We start from the raw sequence: 18,269 nt of genomic DNA on the forward strand, positions 1-18,269 counted from the left end.
AGTTCTAAGAGCAATTGGTGGACAGTTCCAGATTTTAAACCCTATGGGAGTGTCCCCAAGAGGGTCATGGACCTCCTATTGATCCTCTACCTAATCACATGACCCAAGGTGTGAAATGAGGTGTGGGTCACAATCAGCCAAGCTATCGGGTGAACCCACCTAGCCCCACCCTGCCACGTGATTTACTGAGGTCATATAGCCCAGGATGTGAGTGGGCATTAAGGCCTCTGGGAAGGGATCTCAAAACTGGATTATAGATGGCAGACAGTTGGAGTCGTAAGCCACCGCCTCTGTTCAAAGATGGTCGTTCACAGTGGATTACGAACCTTCACAGACATGCTCGTTAAAGACTGTCATACCAAATACTGCTTATTAGAATCTCATCTCATATAGAGATCGAAAATGTGACGTCAAAACCGCAAAGGATTGTAGGTACGAGTGGCAAGTGGTACTAGCGCACGCAGGCTTTCACAAGAAAACAGTCACACAGCGATAAAAAGAAACACAAAGAATGGCAAGAAGCGGTTGTATTATTAACTGCAAAAGCTCGTCGCATGATAGCCACGGGAAGCCGACGCGTAACGGTTTTTCATTCTGTCGTGGAAGAGAAATTGTTCCAACCATGTTTCCGAAGTAACAAAGAACTGACGGATGGCCTGGATTGCAGTCATTCGAAGACCAAATATAACGTTCCAGCACACTCCAGCTCACATGTTAGTCCGCTCCAAGCATTTCCACAAATGTAAGTCTTCTGTTGTAGTCATTACATAATTTATCATAACATAATTGTTGATGTAGGTTACAAATAAGTCTTATATTGATTTGAATTCGTTGCGCTATGCTGCTTTGTTCACTGTGGCTTTGCGGGCTAATGTTTGTTGTGTTTTGTAGGAAAACCAGCCTACAAAATGCTGGAATGCGATTCAGACTGGGCACCCTCTATCAACCTGGGTCATACCGAGTTTAAAGCTGCTACCACAGCCAGATTTGATCGGTTAAGAGAGAGAGCGAGATCAAAACAGCCACGAAAAGTCCTGCATATATGTGCCCAAGTGTTGTATTGAAGCAATCAAGTGATGAATAACTGTTTTCCAGTATGTTGTTTTGATATGGGTTTTTTTTTTTTTTTTTGCACAGTTGACTTGTTTTTCACCAAAGCAGCTAATAAAGCACAATGGAATACAATTTTGCCTTTTTCTTGTAAGATTCTATAATAGAATAAAACAATAATGCCAGTTATAAATAAAGACAATAAATTGAATGAATTACGAAACACTTATTTTTATTTCTATTGGATCTGAAAATGTTGTGTAATACTACAACCTGAAAAGACAAATAAATTGCGTTGGCCTGTACAGGAGGTAAAGAAAAAAAAATTTAACAGCTGTAAAATGGAATAGTCCAAATCACCAAAGTAAACTGGACCTGAGCTTGTTGCAGGGATCTGAAGATACTAAACATTTTGTGAGTGTATGCACTCACACTTGGGACCATATAGTTATAAATATGTGCGTGATGAAAGCTGTGCAGCACGGTAACATCTTTAGTCCACTCTGTATGCTCGTATGGGTCTAACCCTAGGGCTGCTCGATTATGGCAAAAATGATAATCACGATTATTTTCACTGAAATTGAGATCTCGATTATTTGACGATATTTATTTAACAATAACAATGTATTGAATAATGGCTTTAAAGATTGTCATAAAATAGTGTGCAAATACTGATAACAGTGCAAATGTTTGCAATATAAAAAATAAATGAAAAATGTAAACATCCATGTTTAGTGAACTTTGCAGTGTTGCTCTGTGGTGCAGCTACGACACTGTAGCAGAGTTTACACACTATGTCTACTTGATCCACGTCTGACTCCGCGAACCCATAATGTTTCCACACCACTTAAGTTTTTTTTTGTTTTGTTTGTTTTTTACCTCTTTTCAACCAGCGGCAGTCACTCTCCTCTCCAAATAACTTCTGCTTAGCTTTCCGAGCTTCCGCTTCCCTCGGGTCCCCTTAATCAGTGGTCCCCAACCCCCGGGCCTCGGACCGGTACCGGTCTGCGAGTCGTTTGGTACCGGGCCTTGAGAGTTGAGGCTCAGGTGTGAAATGTATAGTTTTCAGGGTTTTTATCGGTTTTCAGCGTTATTTTGTTATCGTTTTTATCGTTTACTCGGTTTTCCTTGGTCTTTTCACGTGTGTTAGTAATAATGTTTTCGGTACCGGTACTAGTTTTATTTTGTCGTATTTATCTGCGGCACCTTAAAGGCCGGTCAATGAAAATATTGTCGGGCATAAACCGGTCCATGGCGCAAAAAAGGTTGGGGACCGCTGCTCTTAATTGTTGTGACACGTGTTCGAAATGCAGAGAGGTGCGCTCGATTTGCCACACGGAGCAGCGCGAGAGTAAAGTACGAGGGAGGGGCTAATAATCGGCTCAGTCATTTTTAATGATCGTTGAAAGCCCAGATCGTAATCGTGATTAAAATTCGATTAATTGAGCAGCCCTATCTAACCCTTTCACTCCTTTGATTTTTACCTCGTACTTTTTTTGTATTTCGTCAAGTCTGTCTTTGTACGGACCTGCCGTGTTCTCCTTCGTTTTGTACACAACCGTTTTTGGGGCAAATAAAATGTAAACATGGTGCTGGAAATGCTAGCGCTTGATGCAGTGTTTTGAATTTGCTGCCACTCGTACCTAAAATGCAACGCGTGAAAGTCACGTGGTCTGTCAATCTCTGTTTTCATAGAGAAATATAAAGCAATGAGGGGTCCCTCGAGGCATTATGAAGATCCCAAAGCAAGTAGAACCAAACAGCTAGTAGACTTTAAGAAATATCTCTGCAACATACATCTAACAAAACAGCTGTCAATGAAACAGGAAATGGTGTTGAAGACAGCCTCTATTCCTAGTAAATAACAGATACGTTGGATCCTAGGCTGACCTTCCAGTTCTGTGAAAAAGTCGTTGGGGCAAGGGGGTATTGTCACGGTACAAATACATCCAATTACCAAACATCTGTTTTACGCCAATAACTACAGCTGTGTGAGTTTCATTAGCAATCAAACCAAAGATGGCCTGAACTCCTACTGCCCTCATCTAAATTTGAAAAGACAAGCATTTCCTTTCTGGCTCCTTTATCACTTCAGATTGGCAGTAAGAGACAGTAAAAAAGATTTATTAAAAAGGTGCGGATATACAGGGCCAGTAACAGATTACCGCACTTGCAATGTTCTGGAGAAAAACCCAAATCCCAGAGCTCATCATGCGCCAAGCCTTTATCTTTCCCTGAGAATAAGCCTCATTATTTTGATTGATCTATAACAGCTGAAGCAGTGACTGCTTCCCATAAAAGAACACAAATTACTTCAAGCTATCAAATGCCACTTGAATTGGGCTGCAGTAAAAGAACAGGTAATAGCTGGTATGAAGTATTACACAAAAGAATGTCAGTGGTTTGAAGAAAAAAAAATGTTTAAATTGCGGAACTGCAGCCACAAATTACACAAGCAAAGCAATAAAAGCACAAAGAGAAAAACACTTATGGGATATTGGATATGTCTGATGTGGATCTGACACTATTATTACTTTAAGATGTATATATCATATCGGTACATTCATCGACCATTTTCTTAGGTACACCTGTTGAACTGCGCATTGACCCAAATATATAATCAGTAAATCAAATCACAAGTACAAGGCAACGAAATGCAGTTTGCATCCATCCAGAAGTGCTCTAGCAATAATATAGATATATCACAGAATATGGGTCTATTATAGGTAGAGCTGGGCGATATGAGATTTTTTCATATCACGATATGTTTTTTTTCATTTCAGGCGATAACGATATCTATCACGATATAAGCCAAATAACTATATTTGTAAGATTTAAATGTGCCGTTGCTCACAAGTAAAATGTGAAATAATCAGCAGCTTGTTTTTATTTAAATATTTATTTCCCATAATAAGTTCAACAGGGTAGATGTACTTAAGGAACATGAGACTTTTTCAGATAAATAAAGGCAAATATTGCAAACTACACAAAAGGCAGCCGCTAAAGCGTTTAAGTTTCAAAATAGAACAAACGAAACAGACTAAATTGTCAATTCCACTTAGAAACAAAATATTAATTCTAAAAATAAATCTTAGTTTGTTTTACAGAAGAACAGACAAAACTGACTAACTTTTGTCAATATCAAATAAACTGAGAACTAAAAGGAAATTCTCAATCTCTCCTTGTTGTATAGCTTAGCTTTTCAAACAGTTTTAACAGTTACTTTAGTCTGACAAAAGCCGAATGACGACTTAGCGCTTCCAGTCAGAGACTGAGGCTACGTACACGGGTATTTTTGAAAACGGAGATTTTCCGTTTTCGTTTTAAAAAATAATCCCGTCCACACATAAAGGCAGAAATGAAGGAAAACGCTGCTATGAACATGCCAAAGCAGCAGGTGGCGCTAGATTCCTAACCGTGCAGAAATGTTGGCCAATCAGAAGTCTAGAAGCCTCGGTGGGAAAAAGTAAACAAAGCTGGGGCATAGAAGCAGAACCGAGTCGTATGTGTGGAGGGACAGTAACTGTGTGTATATGTAAGCATTTAAACACTGCAGAGAGTAGAATTAACAGTAACAGTATTGTAGAAATTCATTTCACCGAAACAATAACGTGGCGCACAGTGTGACGCATGCACCAGTTTATTGTATTTCCAGACTTGCTTTCGGCACAATTTACAGTGCACGCTACTCTGTTTTTTGTCAGACTTGAAATAGCCAAAATACCTTCACACTACGGAACTTCTATGGCTCTTCTGTTCGACAATCTCTCCGGCATTGGAACCATCATCTGTTTTCTCTTCGGTCACGCTCGGTTGATTTTTCTAGTCGGCACACTCATTTCCTCCATTACGCGCTGGCTCCATTACCCGCTGGATGCTTCCCAAACAAACACACGTGCGGCTTGGCACTTGTGGTGTACGTAACAAGTCACGCGACGTGACGCTGCGGCTGTGATTGGTTCGGCTCTGCGCTACTTAGTTTGGATTGGCTGACCTTTTTTTTTTTTTAATTTTTTTTACTTTTTTATTTATTTTAAGAGGACAAGAGCGGCGAGGTACATCGCGATAGCTTAATTTCTCTATCGAGTAAAAGTTATATCGCGATACATATCGTTATCGTTCTATCGCCCAGCTCTAATTATAGGTATGTTACAATGTACAATGGAGGTTATAAATATGGTTAAAAATATGAAAACTATACAGAAATATGAAATATGAAAACTATACAGATTGTAGATATACAATTGCGAGTATTAATAAACAGTTGTAAAAACTATAATTATTGTATTGTACAGTATGATTGTCTATCCAGCATTTACAGTAGTGCAGTTGAGATCATTGAGATGGATATGGATAAATTATGCAGTAGTTAGTTATATAAAGTGCAAGTGGTTGTAAGTTCAATGGTTCAGTGTTATTATTGTATGTATGAGGGTACAGTTGGCCATTTGTTTGTTTTGTCCAATGTGTGTGTGTTCTGTTATGGGCGATCGTGGCTCAAGAGTTGGCAGTTCGTTTTGTAATCGGAAGGTTGCCGGTTCGAGCCCCGGCTCCGACAGTCTCGGTCGTTGTGTCCTTGGGCAAGACACTTCACCTGTTGCCTACTGGTGGTGGTCAGAGGGCCCGGTGGCATCGGTGTCCGGCAGCCTCGCCTCTGCCAGTGCGCCCCAGGGTGGCTGTGGCTACAATGTAGCTGCCATCACCAGTGTGTGAATGTGTGTGTGTGAATGGGTGGATGACTGAATGTAGTGTAAAGCGCTTTGGGGTCCATAGGAACTAAGTAAAGCGCTATACAAATACAGGCCATTGTTTGTGTGTGTGTGCGTGCGTGCGTGCGTGCGTGCGTGCGTGCGTATGTTCAGTCCCTGCGTTTAATGTGGGTGCGATGTCAGGAGGCATGGTGATGGTGAGGAATATCAAATGAGGATCTTTACATGTGTGTATTGCTGCTGACCATGTGAATTCCTTTTTGAGCCAAGTGTTCCCTGATGGCTTCTGATGGCTGCTTCCAGTAGCATAATGAGCCATGTCACAAAGCTCAAATTATCTCACGCCAATGTCATGATGATGAGTTCACTGTACTCAAATGACCTCCACAGGCACCAGATCTCAAATCAATAGAACACCTTTGGGATGTGGTGGAACAGGAGATTCTCATCACAGATGTGCAGCAGCTGCCTAATGCTACAAATTATGAATCAGAGTTGGAGGAATGCTTCCATCACCTTGGTTCAATCTGGTACTAGCAAAGTGTATTTAATAGAGTGTCAACTAAGTGTATGTGCTCCACACTTTTAAAGGGTTTTGGCTTTTCTACAAGGTTTCACCAGGGGTCATAAACAGTTCTCCAACAAACTGTGCTTATCTGTTATTCTCCTCATCAGGTAGCTCCACATGTTTGATTTGGCAGATTTTTGACAACTGTCACACTTCCTTATGAAGGGATTTGGGTCTTCTCCCAGATTTAAAAAAGGGATTTTTTTTTTGCTTGTTAGGTAAATATGTAAACCACTACACTATTGAACCAGTCTATTAGGACAAGATGAATAAAGGTATATGGTTCTAGTAAGCACCATTATTTTAAATAGCACACGTCCTCACCAAAGCAACCCACCCTATTTTAATTTATTATACTAACATTTAAAACTCATATTTAAATCTTTTTTATGTTTGTAACATCATAAAACAAATAAAGGTATACATCTCCCCCAAATATTTTATTACTGGGCTTACTCTGAGGGGCAGAACGAGTTGAATTCAGTGGAAATCTAAGCTAGAATGGGCCACAATTATTAGTGTTTGTTACTAAAAACAATACAAGAATTTATCTGTACTCCATTCTGAATTCATGCTCACATATGCCCAAAAATTTAAAACAAAACAACATTCAACACACTAAATCTATCAACACAGGGCTTACTTTGACAGTGACACGAGGAGCCTGGACGAGGTTGTCTCTGGTGGCACCATCAGCAAATCGGCCAGTATCCTCCAGAAACCTGTAATCTACAGTTGAGACAAAGGGCCAATGGAAATTATGAAAATGAGAAAATAGCACATTTCTATGATAACACACATTAATAGAATGACTTATACCAGCAAAGAGGCTGCTCACCACTGAGAAGTGCCATTTCATCAAATTGTGACAGTGTCACAAATGCTGTTTTATTTCTAACGCCACTGCATCCTGAAACTTCCTTGTGCTTCTTCACACACGGCAAGCTACAAAAGATAAACGGACAGTCATGGTAGGCAGTCATTTCCTTATTCAATTCAATTCAATAAAACTTTATTGATCCCAAAGGTTGACCCCGAAGGAAATTGAGTTTAGGTTGGAATGATTAAGCCAGTTCACAAAAAAGGGCACTGTGTGAAATGTAAATAAAAACAGAATGTAGAATTGTGCTAGTCAATGTAAACCATAAATCCTTGCCTGAAAGGGAGCCAAAGAAAAATGTTAAAAACAAACAAACTGTACTGTTTTTTTGTTTTTTAAAATAACCCAAAGGAACATTGGGTAATACTGCCTGACGCGGGATGTTTGACATTTTTAAATAATACAAGATTAAAGATGATTTTGGTAGTCAACTAACCTGTCAATTTCTCGATTATTCAACGATTATTTCAGTATCTCACCTGCTCAACTCTGTGAATCACCCTGTTGTCTCATCCAACAGCAAATTAAAATAGTGACCCAGGGAACACATGAATTCAACTCAAAAGGACCGTCAGAATAAAAGTAAAATAAATACAAATATTAAGTCCAAAATAAGAAGTTTCCAAAGTTTACAGATAAATCAGTTCATGGATTCACAATTGCAGTGGACATGCTCTGGAGTGAGGCTTGCTCTTATCTTTGAGATGATGTTCCCAGCTGCAGCTGATAACCAGGCTAAACATGCTCTCTGTCATGACTTCAAGTGTTGTTTTTGAAAGATCTTAACCCTTTAAAGCTTGTACCATGAAATAATTGCCAGGAAAATCCTAATTTTTCAAAAGAAAAAAAAAAGGAGTATTTATTTAACCTTCTGACGTTAAAAAATACAATAAAAAAAAATCTTAATTTGTATAAATTAGTTTCGATTTGTATCATATTTGCTACACGTTTGGCATTTGTTTAAAAATATATTGTGCAGTTTATTTGGGGTTTTTTGGGAATTGAACTGATGATGCAGAAGTCTTAAAAGCTCATGTATAAAAGGAGATCTACGAGGCGTTGGGGGGTTAAATATAAAAACTTACACTCCTTCACACCAAACACAAAAACCTTGGCATGACTAGGCCAGTTTTCGCACTCTTGCTGAAAGACGGATATCTGGCCCAAGTCATACCAGAGACTGTATTCCTAGAAACTATGTAAAAGGAATGCTGAATGATGCCCAAAACAACAGGCAACAATACGAGAGTGGAAAGCACATTTGTTAGCCCCCGTCAGATAAATCTTAAAGAAATGTTTAGCAATATAATTTTTGTACTATTCAGTATTAGAAGGTGAAGTTGTAAATGCTTTAGCATCGACAGAATTCCAAGAATGGGCAACGGACCATTGAGATTTTGTGAGGCATGCTGTTCTGAGGCATGCTGATGCTGGACATGAATCAAAGGAAAGTTCAGAAAGTAAAAACAAAAACACGGCCATCTGTCAGTCATCGATAATATTTATCTGCACGTAAGGGTAGAAGATGTGGAAGATTGTAATTCTTAGGTTACCGGGTATTTTTTCCTCTGTTTTTTAAATAGCGATGGAAAACAAATGGAAGACAGAATTATGCTATCCCAGTGGAGCTTTAACACTACAAACACAAAATTGTCTGTGATGACATTGTAAATGTTATGTCTCTTTTTTTTCCTGCATGAAATCTTGGACCTAATAAATTAATAAAAAAAAGATTGTGCGATGTGATTAAATGAACAGTTAACTTCAAAAATGTTGGAACCATTTTCCATCAGTGCAATGGCCAATCTAGAAGGTAGTCATTTCAGCTTTTTGCCAATGACAAAAAGCTGAAACTACCACAGCACTATTAATTGCTTGGCTGAAAAAATGGGAACCTCTGGTGTTATTGGCTATGGGTCAGACTCTGGCAACTAGTTTACAAAGGACTGCCATACACAACCCGCTAACTCTGTCATGAGTTTCTTTGGACAACTTGTCAAAATGTCTGCTTCTCAACTGCACTACCTTAAGGGAAAAGAGGTAATGACAAAGGCTTCAGAATTGGGGGTCCATTCACAGGTGCAATTTGAAATGAAATGATCACAGCCCAAATACAGTTTAGAGTGTCCACCACATACCTCATTAACCATTGAGGAATAAGTGCCATTTCTATATACAGTCAACAGAGTATGAGAGCTGGAGTTAAAATGTGATTGGACCTCACTTATGAATGCTGTCCAGTACACTCATGCATACAGAAGTACTGTTTATTCTATGACAGTATTTAAAACTTAATTGACATAGATGACTTAAGATGCCAAAATCTGTCCTTTTCCATGGATTATTATTATTCCACAGCACCACACTGTGCTCTCTGATAGGTGAAAGCAAACAATGCAACACCAGTGGGACACTTTACAAGGTGAAAATGTGTTGCAGTTTTAAATTACTTCACAATAAGGTCACTTTCTATTCCACTTAAAATATTTGTATATTAACAAATTTTTAAAAGAGTATCAATAAATCAATAACAGCCACATCCTGGAAGAAGGTCATGAAAGAATAAGAGAATAAACTTCTACATTTTGAATTTATAAAGGTCTAAAGAGGTGAAGTCACCCAGTGGTTTACAAAAGCACAATTAGTCCTAACCACATTATGGATAAGCAGCTTCGTTTTTGTGTGTATTTGCTGCTAAGGCTTTAGCACTTAATCAGAGGATATTCATCTCACCTGCAGGAATGAGTAAGGCAGGCTGGACACCTGTACTTGGCCTCCTCTGATCCGCAAACACCACAACTGCAGGACATACAACACGTCAAACTGAGTGTGTTTAACAAGTAACGGTGCTCAACACGCACACATAACCTGTAGTTGAGCCAGAAAATGTTTTGTGTGACAAACTTTAGGAGATATACTTAATATATACTAAAAGGTTAAAGTAAGTGTTAATAAACGAAGAAGAAACAGAGTGAAGAGTTTGGCTGTGGTGGTCTCACTTGAAGCTAACTAATAGCCTGCTAACTTCATAACTGCCTAGCATAAACATATTACGATAAGTAGCATCTGGTGTGGGACAGCAGATGTATCTGCTACTCGGTTAACAAATATTAGGATTATGCCGACTCTGAGAAGTGAAGCTGAGCAAACAATCTTTACAGCAAACGCAAAATATTGTCCTAGTTTTGTGGCTGAGCTGCAGTCGGTTTAAATCGCTTACCTGGAAAGAGACATCTTTCTTTTCTTCCCTCTCTCCTCTTCTTCGGTGCTGCTATTTTCGACTTTGTTCTCCGCGGATGACATTATGTGTGCTGTTGGAAGAATTACTGCGCTCATAACGGGAGAATTGTAGTTGCACGCGGACGAAACGACACGCCGGGATCAAAACAAATGCTCTTCCGCCCCGGTGCCAGCACGTGGATACAAGTTCCGGTTGGAAAATGTGCTCATTGGCGCCTCTCGGTGTCTGCGCGTCAGAAATGCATCCCATGATCAGCTCGCCAGCACTGTTTTTGTTGTTGTTTGTTTGTTGTTATTTTTGGTCTCTGTGCCTGCCAGTGTATCCAAGCTTAAAATAGATTGAAAATAGACACGGATAATAGAATATGCAAGAAGTAAGAGCAATAATGGGTCGCTGGGCAGGATAGTAGCTACATCAGACCCTCTCACAAGCTCCAGCACTTATTTGAGTTTCTTTTCTCATGAGATTTCTATGTGTGTTTATATAGGCTGTGTTTATTAAAGGAGTGAGTGATATGAATTAAAGAAGATTTCTTTAAGCTGTGTGTGTGTGAACAAGAGGGTACATGCCCATGCACCATATTCAACATCCCTCAAAAAACTGATCAGCAGTTTAGAAAGAAAAGTGAATTCATCCATCCATCGATCTTCTTAATCACTTCTCTAATTGAGGATCGCAGAGAAGCTGGAGTCTATACTACCTGCACTCCCTGAACTGGTCGTCCTATTGTATGACCAAAACATAAAAACAACCATTCATGCTCACATTTGCTCCTTGATTTAGAATAACCACTTAATCTAACATGCATGTCTTTGGACTGTGGGAGGAAACCACAAGAGGCACAAGAGGAAAATGCAAACTCCACACAGAAGGGCCTCAGTAGGCCACTGCATTCGGACGCTATTACTGTGATTAACCGCTGCATCATTGTGAATTAATTGAATTAGTTTTATAAAATGACAGTGTCACTTTTTAAAGTTAAATAAAGACTTTGAAAACTCATCAGATCTTAACTGGAAAAAAAATCGCGCTGGATATTTATACTGATGTGGACTGGGTAAACGAACGAAAGGATGCTATATCAACTGATACCCCAAAAGGTGAAAAAATGACACAGCAGACTAGTCCATTTTGGGGCGTGCTGAAAACATCAGAGCATGCTCCTAATGGCATGACAGATGGTACCCTGGAGGAGCTTCACTCAGATCTGTACATGACTGCGCTGCTGAACAGCGTGAGAAGCAAACTGACAGAACTTCCAGAGCCGTTCTATTGGATTCAGGTCAGGCAAGCGTGGGGGGGCAGGCAATGATGTTGATTCATTCATCTTCCAGGAACTGCCTGCTTCCTCTCACCACATTGTTGTGCACCAGCAGGAAGCCAGGACTCACTGCACCAGTATAGGATCTGACAATGGCTCCAAGGATTTCATCCTAATATCTAATGGCAGATGTGTCGAGATGCCAGACGATGTTACAGGCAGCCTAACACTCTTTACAGTTTCTCCAGACCCTTTTACGTCTGGCAGATGTGTCCAGGGTAAACCTACTCTCAACTGTAAGAAACATGAGGTGCCAATTCTGGTTTTCTATGGCAAATGCAATTAGGGCTCTACAGTGTTGGGCAGTGAGCACAGAGCCCACGGCAAGATGTCAGGCCACACGCCACCCTCATGAAATCTGTTTCTGATAATTTGGTCAGACATTCACAGCAGTGGCCTGCTGGAGGTCATTTTGTAGCTCTGGCAGTGCTCATCCTATTCCTTCTTGCACAAAGGAGCAGATACAGGTCCTGCTATTGGGTTAAGGGCCTTCTACAACTATTTCATCTTTCTTAGAGAAACAGTCTGTCTCGTGGAATCTCCTCCTTATCTCTTAAGACTGCTGGGAGACACAGAAAACCTTCTGGCATTGGACATATCGATGTGCCATCCTGGAGTTGAACTACCTGTGCGAGCTCTGTAGGGTCCAGGTATCACCTCATGTAACCAGCAGTGACACAGACCTTGCCAAATGCAAAACTTGTGAAAAAACAAAAGAGACGACGAGGAAAAGAAAACACCTGTGGCCTCCACTTATAAAAACCATTCCTCTTGTGCAGCTCGTCTTATTGTTGCCCCGCTAGTGTGCCTGTTGTTAATTTCATTAACACCAAAGCAGCTGAAACCCCCTCTGCTACTTACCTGACCAGATTAATATCCCAGATTTGATGCTGATTAAAAAGTGTTCCTTTAATATTTTTTAGCAGTGTATTTTTATGGTTGTAACATTAGGGGGGAAATTTTTTACTTAACACTGGGTGCAGATCTCAACCTGTTATTGTGCACATCTGAAACTGATAATGAGGTATTACTCCACCACTCTTTATAACAAGTATGTCCTTCATTCAAAAAAAAGGTAACAAAACCACATGTGGATAAAATGTCCCATTTATTTGTTTCTAAAATTATTTTTTATTTACACATTTGCATCCAACTTTGTCCTCCACAAACTTTATATAATTACACTTAATTAATGGTAACATAACTTAAGAGTATGATGACTGTTTTCTGTGTTTTTTGATTTTGTCCTCCCGTAGCTGCATTTGACTTCTGAATTTATAAAGCAGTATGATGAACACACAGTCACAGGTGTGCATGCACACGCACACACACACACACACACACACACACACTCTTCAAACATAAATACTCCTCTAGACCGAGCTGTGGTTGACCAAGTAAGCAAGTTCTCTGAGAGTATAACTTTACTGTACCACAGTAATGTGACCAAAAAAATAATAATAAATCTAAAAACAAACCAAAAAAAAAAACCAGGTTATAAATAAACATTGAAGTATGCTGTCAATATATACACAGGAAACGTTGCAGCACCAATGATAGGTTTCCCCTGAGGAAACTACCACATAGTAGGAAAAGCTATGAAAATATGTTGTGTATCAAAAAATGGTTCATAAATTAGAAGTGACCAAATCAACATAAGCATTCAAACAACATAAATTCTGATGTAACCGGTACATACAAAACAAAAGGTAAAAATGACTAATTTGACTATTTTTGAAAGCAGGTAGAGGTAGAGTACCATCTGTCAAGATGTACAGGTCCGACTGGATGGGACCGAAGACAAAAACATAATGAAAAACAATATCAAATATAGCCTCTGATTGGACAATGAAATATTTAAAGCACACACATTTTCCATATGCTATTGCACCTTTAGTTAGATAGTGCCCTCTGCAGAGGCCTGGCATGATCCTTTGGATTCGACCCCTTCCAAGGATGGTGTGTTTGGGAGTTGAAGGGGTGGAACATGAGTGAATGGCAGGTTTGAGTTTTGGGTTTTGGACAGGCTGCTGCAATGTGAGGCCCTACCCCCGTCATCAGGAAGTAAAATGGGTCCATATGCAGTGGCCCAATGCACCTTTTGAGTGAAAACTAAACAAATACTTTACACATTGATTAGATAAATATCAGTATACACTGTCCTCTTTGGCATGGGTGTTCCACAGAGACTGATTTCTCCCAGGTAGAGCTGCCTGCCGTTCGATGTTGGGTTTTTGTTAGTCTCACAGTAAGTCCTGCTGAAGCTCTCCAGCAAATGCAACAAGCTCTCAGGGATACAGTCTGCCTTGCTGTGCCAGCATCTCTTTGGTAGGAAATTTTAAAAATCTGCGGATTTAAGTGGTTTATAAAAGTGGCTTCGATGATAGGGATGTTGGTATCAGAGGAAGCAGACTGGACCGATTTCTACGTTTCGCTGACTGTTGATTTGTGAAGTGGGAAATTCCTCTATGTCTACAATTGGTAGCTGACCACTGTCCTGAGTATGGAAGAGGAATCGTGACTGGTGCCAGCTGCCATCTTGGATCTGGAACAGGACAAATGGGGGAGGGGAGCAGATTCTATTTATTTGTGGTAATGACTTTTAGTAAATACAAAAATATATATATCTTTAGGAAGTTCTTTAAAATTCTGCTGTCACCTATTTAATTACAACCAACAATTTATCACCAGCATAAAGAATATATCAGAGCATATCATCAGGATATCAGTTTACATTTTCAAATCAGTCCCAGCAAGTCATAATTTCACGAGACAGTCCTATTGATATGCAGAATTATGTGCGGGTTTCTGTAAGAATAACCACAGAAAATGCTCACGACTAAATCAAACTGCCCTAACGACGAAAACAAAGGCACTTTTTTTTTTTTTTTTTTAAACACCACATTACCTTGCACTCATCTTGTAGCACATGTGGTTCAAGTAGTGTGTCTTTCTCAAACATCTGTTTGTTCCAGCCACGAAACCGAAGCCTGGTGTTCTCTTTGTGTCCACTGGAGCTGAAGCTGTCTGCGGTGCTGGAGGGTTGATAACTCAGGCAGTGAAACGTGATGCTTTGGCTAGCCTCACTGCTCAGTAAATGGAGAAACTTCAACTGGACATTTCCTATGTCAAATACCATCTGTTGGAGAGAGAAAGTGCACAGACGGTGTAGATTGTGAACACTATAGCATCATGTCAAAAGGAAAACAAACCAGTTTAGACTTGGAAAAAGAACTGCTGATGCTCACAAAGCAAGAGATGGATATGCAAAGAGCTGGAGTGAGAAGTATCATCAAGAAACTTGGAGACAGCCACACAGTACAGAACAACCCTGTCAATGGAAGGAAGTGAACATTTTCAAAGAATCTGGAAAGAAAACCAGTGAGAGATGTGTCTAAAGACCCCAGAGCAACTGCCAAGACAGCAGTGAGTTACTTAGCCAAGTCAAGAAGTAGTATTTAAGACAGTAACTAGAACCCTGCACAGGAATGGACTAAGAGGTTGGAGACCAAGAAATACTGCACTTCTTCAGAAGAGACACCTTCAAGCTAGAATGAAGTATGCGAAAGACAACCTGGAGAAAGATTAAGCAGCCTAGAAAGGTGTTCTTTGCTCAGCTGACACAAAACTAGAACTCCTTGGCTAAAGAGAGTACAAGGAAGTACAACCCTCTGTCATAGTTTTATAATTTTGTGAATAATTTTGTTTCAGTGTGCAAAGTAAAATAATATAAGCATAATGCAGTATAGCAAAATAAAACTAACTCTAAATGAATCAAAATGAAACTTTTCTTGTACTGTCAGTGTTAAATACTATGGTCTGAATCAGGGGTTGGCAACTCCAGGCCTTGAGTGCTGGTGTCCTGCAGGTTTTAGATGTGTCCTTGATCCAACACAGCTGATTCAAATGTCTAAATTACCTCCTCAACATGTCCTGAAGTTCTCCAGAAGCCTGGTAATGAACGAATCATTTGATCGAGGTGTGTTGACCCAGGATGATATCTAAAACCTGCAGGATACCAGCACTCAAGGCCTGGAGTCGCCCACCCCTGGTCTAAAGTAAGAGTAAAAGTGTCCTTTTTTCCCCCCACTCGTTCAGTGTTACCTTATCAGTTGACACTGGATGTAAACAAGTCTGTCCCCCTGCTGTAAAGTTGCAGAACACCTGGAAGGCATCAGACGTACAGCCCAGGTTTGGATCAACCCAGAACCAACCTGAAAAGAGAAGAATATTAATATTAAGACCTGCTACCTGTGCAAAATAGTGTCTTCCATGTATGGGTGAAGACACTCACCGTCTTTTAACTTGTGCTGGCAGTCCAGCAGGTCTTTACAGACACGAGCTGGGTTCTCCTTTGTCCCGAGAGGCTGTTTGATGCTCTCGATCACACTGCTCAAATACTGTAGAGTCTTAAGTACTTCCGTGTTCTGGTCTGGCATGCTCATCTCCATATTCTGGAAACTCTAGTTAAGTACGAGGATGATAACACTGTGAACTCTCAAGTTTTAACCTGACTTCACAAATCTACTAATCCATAACTTCTCTACCCATCCTTATAAAGTGCTTCACCTCAGTCCTCAGGGCATCATTGGAAGCGGATGGACTGTAGACTGCTAAGTCGTCATATAACACCCTCTGTGGATTAAGAATCACCATATTCAGTTCAATGAAAACAATTCAGTGCCTTCATTATTAAACTGAAAGATTTTAATCTGTCAGCTTGCTCATTGATTAAAGTAAATATGGCAGCAGAAAGACATGTCCAGTTTAGTGAGAAAACTTTAACAGCGTCAGTGTACACTTTAATACCACACAAGGGCAGAAAAATAAGTCTTGGATCAATAAACAGCCACATTCTTGATTTTGGCTGCGGGAAAATTAACAAATTCCCCTCAGTATAAACACCACAGCGATCACTGAATGTGTGTACACAAAAAAGGCAGCTGAGTTGTTTTAGGGGGGTTCTTGGAACTGTTTGAACAGGAAAAGGTCATGTAGAGAGCAGAAAGCTGCATGATATCCAGAATCTGGGACAAACAAGAGTAGCCATGCCAGAAAAGGCTTTGTCAGTGCTACTGAAAAAACAATCACAGGGATCTTAGTTATTATTGACATACACCATTTGTTGGCTCATCTAGAGTAAGACAGGAAACAGGTGCTTGTCCTGGTTCGTTCATACCCTGCCACTCAGAAAAAAATGGCTTGTATTACTTATTTTTTACTAAAACGTTTATTTAAGCTTGAAAAAGCACATATCTTAGGTTTCAGGAAAGAAGAAAGAGAGAGATGTAACTCATTTACCCCCCCAACCACAATGAGATATAAATACCTACAGGCTAGGTAATATATATTCAAGAACTGTACATCATTACAACATCTGAATTTTACATTAAAGCAAGACTCCTGCTGTCTAGGCAATCTTGTCTGCATTACACAAAATACTTACTGTTGGACCAGGAGCGCCAGGGGGTCCCTGGGGTGGTAGAAAGAAAAGGACAAAATGAGTAACACACACACAGAAATGATCTCATTGTGGTTGCCATCATTTCACTTTTTGGTTTGTCATGTATGTGCCAATGGACTCTGAAGAAAATGTACACTGCAGGAAAATGGTAGAGTGTACAACCACAGAACTGCCCTAACCCCAGCTCGCCATGTCATTCTCTGAAGTCTTGAGTCACTTCTCACTTCTTTACATTTTGCTTCCAAGGAGACAGATTTGGACTCCAGGCTTTCTGTAAATCTTTCAGAAGTTTTCTTTCGACACTGGCTGCTTGTTCACTTATTTTTAGTCTAGTTCTTGCGCTTGAACATTTTTGGAGGAATGTTTTGTTGACGTTGTTTTTTTGTCTGTTTGTTGAATCATTAAAGCATCAAAGAAGCATCTAGTGTTATGTATAGACCAATTTTAAATTGTTGCCGTCCCCAAAACACAATTTGTGGTGAAGGTGAAGAAGAAGAAGGTGAAGAAGAAGAAGAAGAAGAAGAAGAATGAAATGAAAACAACGGAATTAGAATCAAAACAATGGAAGTTTAAAACAAACAGAGTTAGAATGAAAACAACGGAATTAACATGAAAACGACGGAATTTTAATGAAAACAACAGAATTTGAATAAAAAGAGTAGAATTATAATGAAAACAAAAGCATTTGAATGAAAACAATGGAAGTTTAAAACAAACAACAGAATTAGAATGAATAGAACAGTTTGAATGAAAACAACGGAATTAACATGAAAACAACAGAATTTGAAGAAGAAGATTATTTGAAAGGGTTTCTCCAAGACTCAGGAGGTGAAAAAGAAGGAGTTGAAGAAGAAGGTGAAGAAGAAGGAAAAGTATGGTCAGCATAAAATGTTTCTGCACTTTTGCAACAACATAGTGAGCTATTAACTTAACATAGTATCTGAAACTTATGCCCTTAAGAAACAGGACAAAATCCAACAAAGACCTGACACAGTAAAACAATGGCAACACCAAATTTGAATCTAAATCATTATCA

At 39.6% G+C, this 18,269-nt stretch overlaps 2 protein-coding genes across 3 annotated transcripts in view; both read right to left on the bottom strand.

The window, feature by feature from the left end:
• znhit6 (zinc finger HIT-type containing 6) overlaps window positions 1-10,882 on the bottom strand; it is a 49,650-nt gene extending 38,768 nt beyond the window's left edge. Inside the window, exons 1-4 of one of the 2 annotated variants that reach the window (XM_082509832.1) lie at window positions 10,428-10,882; window positions 9,941-10,006; window positions 7,166-7,272; window positions 6,971-7,056 (exon numbers count right to left, since the gene is read on the bottom strand). In XM_082509832.1, the coding sequence (XP_082365958.1) occupies window positions 6,971-7,056; window positions 7,166-7,272; window positions 9,941-10,006; window positions 10,428-10,543 (375 nt within the window). In that variant the 5' untranslated portion in view covers window positions 10,544-10,882. The remainder of the gene's footprint in view (window positions 1-6,970; window positions 7,057-7,165; window positions 7,273-9,940; window positions 10,007-10,427) is intronic. The other variant, XM_082509833.1, reaches the window with a different exon arrangement.
• Window positions 10,883-12,858: 1,976 nt separating this feature from the next.
• col24a1 (collagen type XXIV alpha 1 chain) overlaps window positions 12,859-18,269 on the bottom strand; it is an 86,627-nt gene continuing 81,216 nt past the window's right edge. Inside the window, exons 55-60 of the mRNA XM_082510096.1 lie at window positions 17,216-17,242; window positions 16,339-16,404; window positions 16,064-16,232; window positions 15,874-15,983; window positions 14,678-14,908; window positions 12,859-14,314 (exon numbers count right to left, since the gene is read on the bottom strand). Of these exons, the coding sequence (XP_082366222.1) occupies window positions 14,168-14,314; window positions 14,678-14,908; window positions 15,874-15,983; window positions 16,064-16,232; window positions 16,339-16,404; window positions 17,216-17,242 (750 nt within the window). The 3' untranslated portion in view covers window positions 12,859-14,167. The remainder of the gene's footprint in view (window positions 14,315-14,677; window positions 14,909-15,873; window positions 15,984-16,063; window positions 16,233-16,338; window positions 16,405-17,215; window positions 17,243-18,269) is intronic.

Source organism: Aulonocara stuartgranti, assembly GCF_965226115.1.
Source record: "Aulonocara stuartgranti genome assembly, chromosome: 17".
NCBI lineage: Eukaryota > Metazoa > Chordata > Actinopteri > Cichliformes > Cichlidae > Aulonocara > Aulonocara stuartgranti.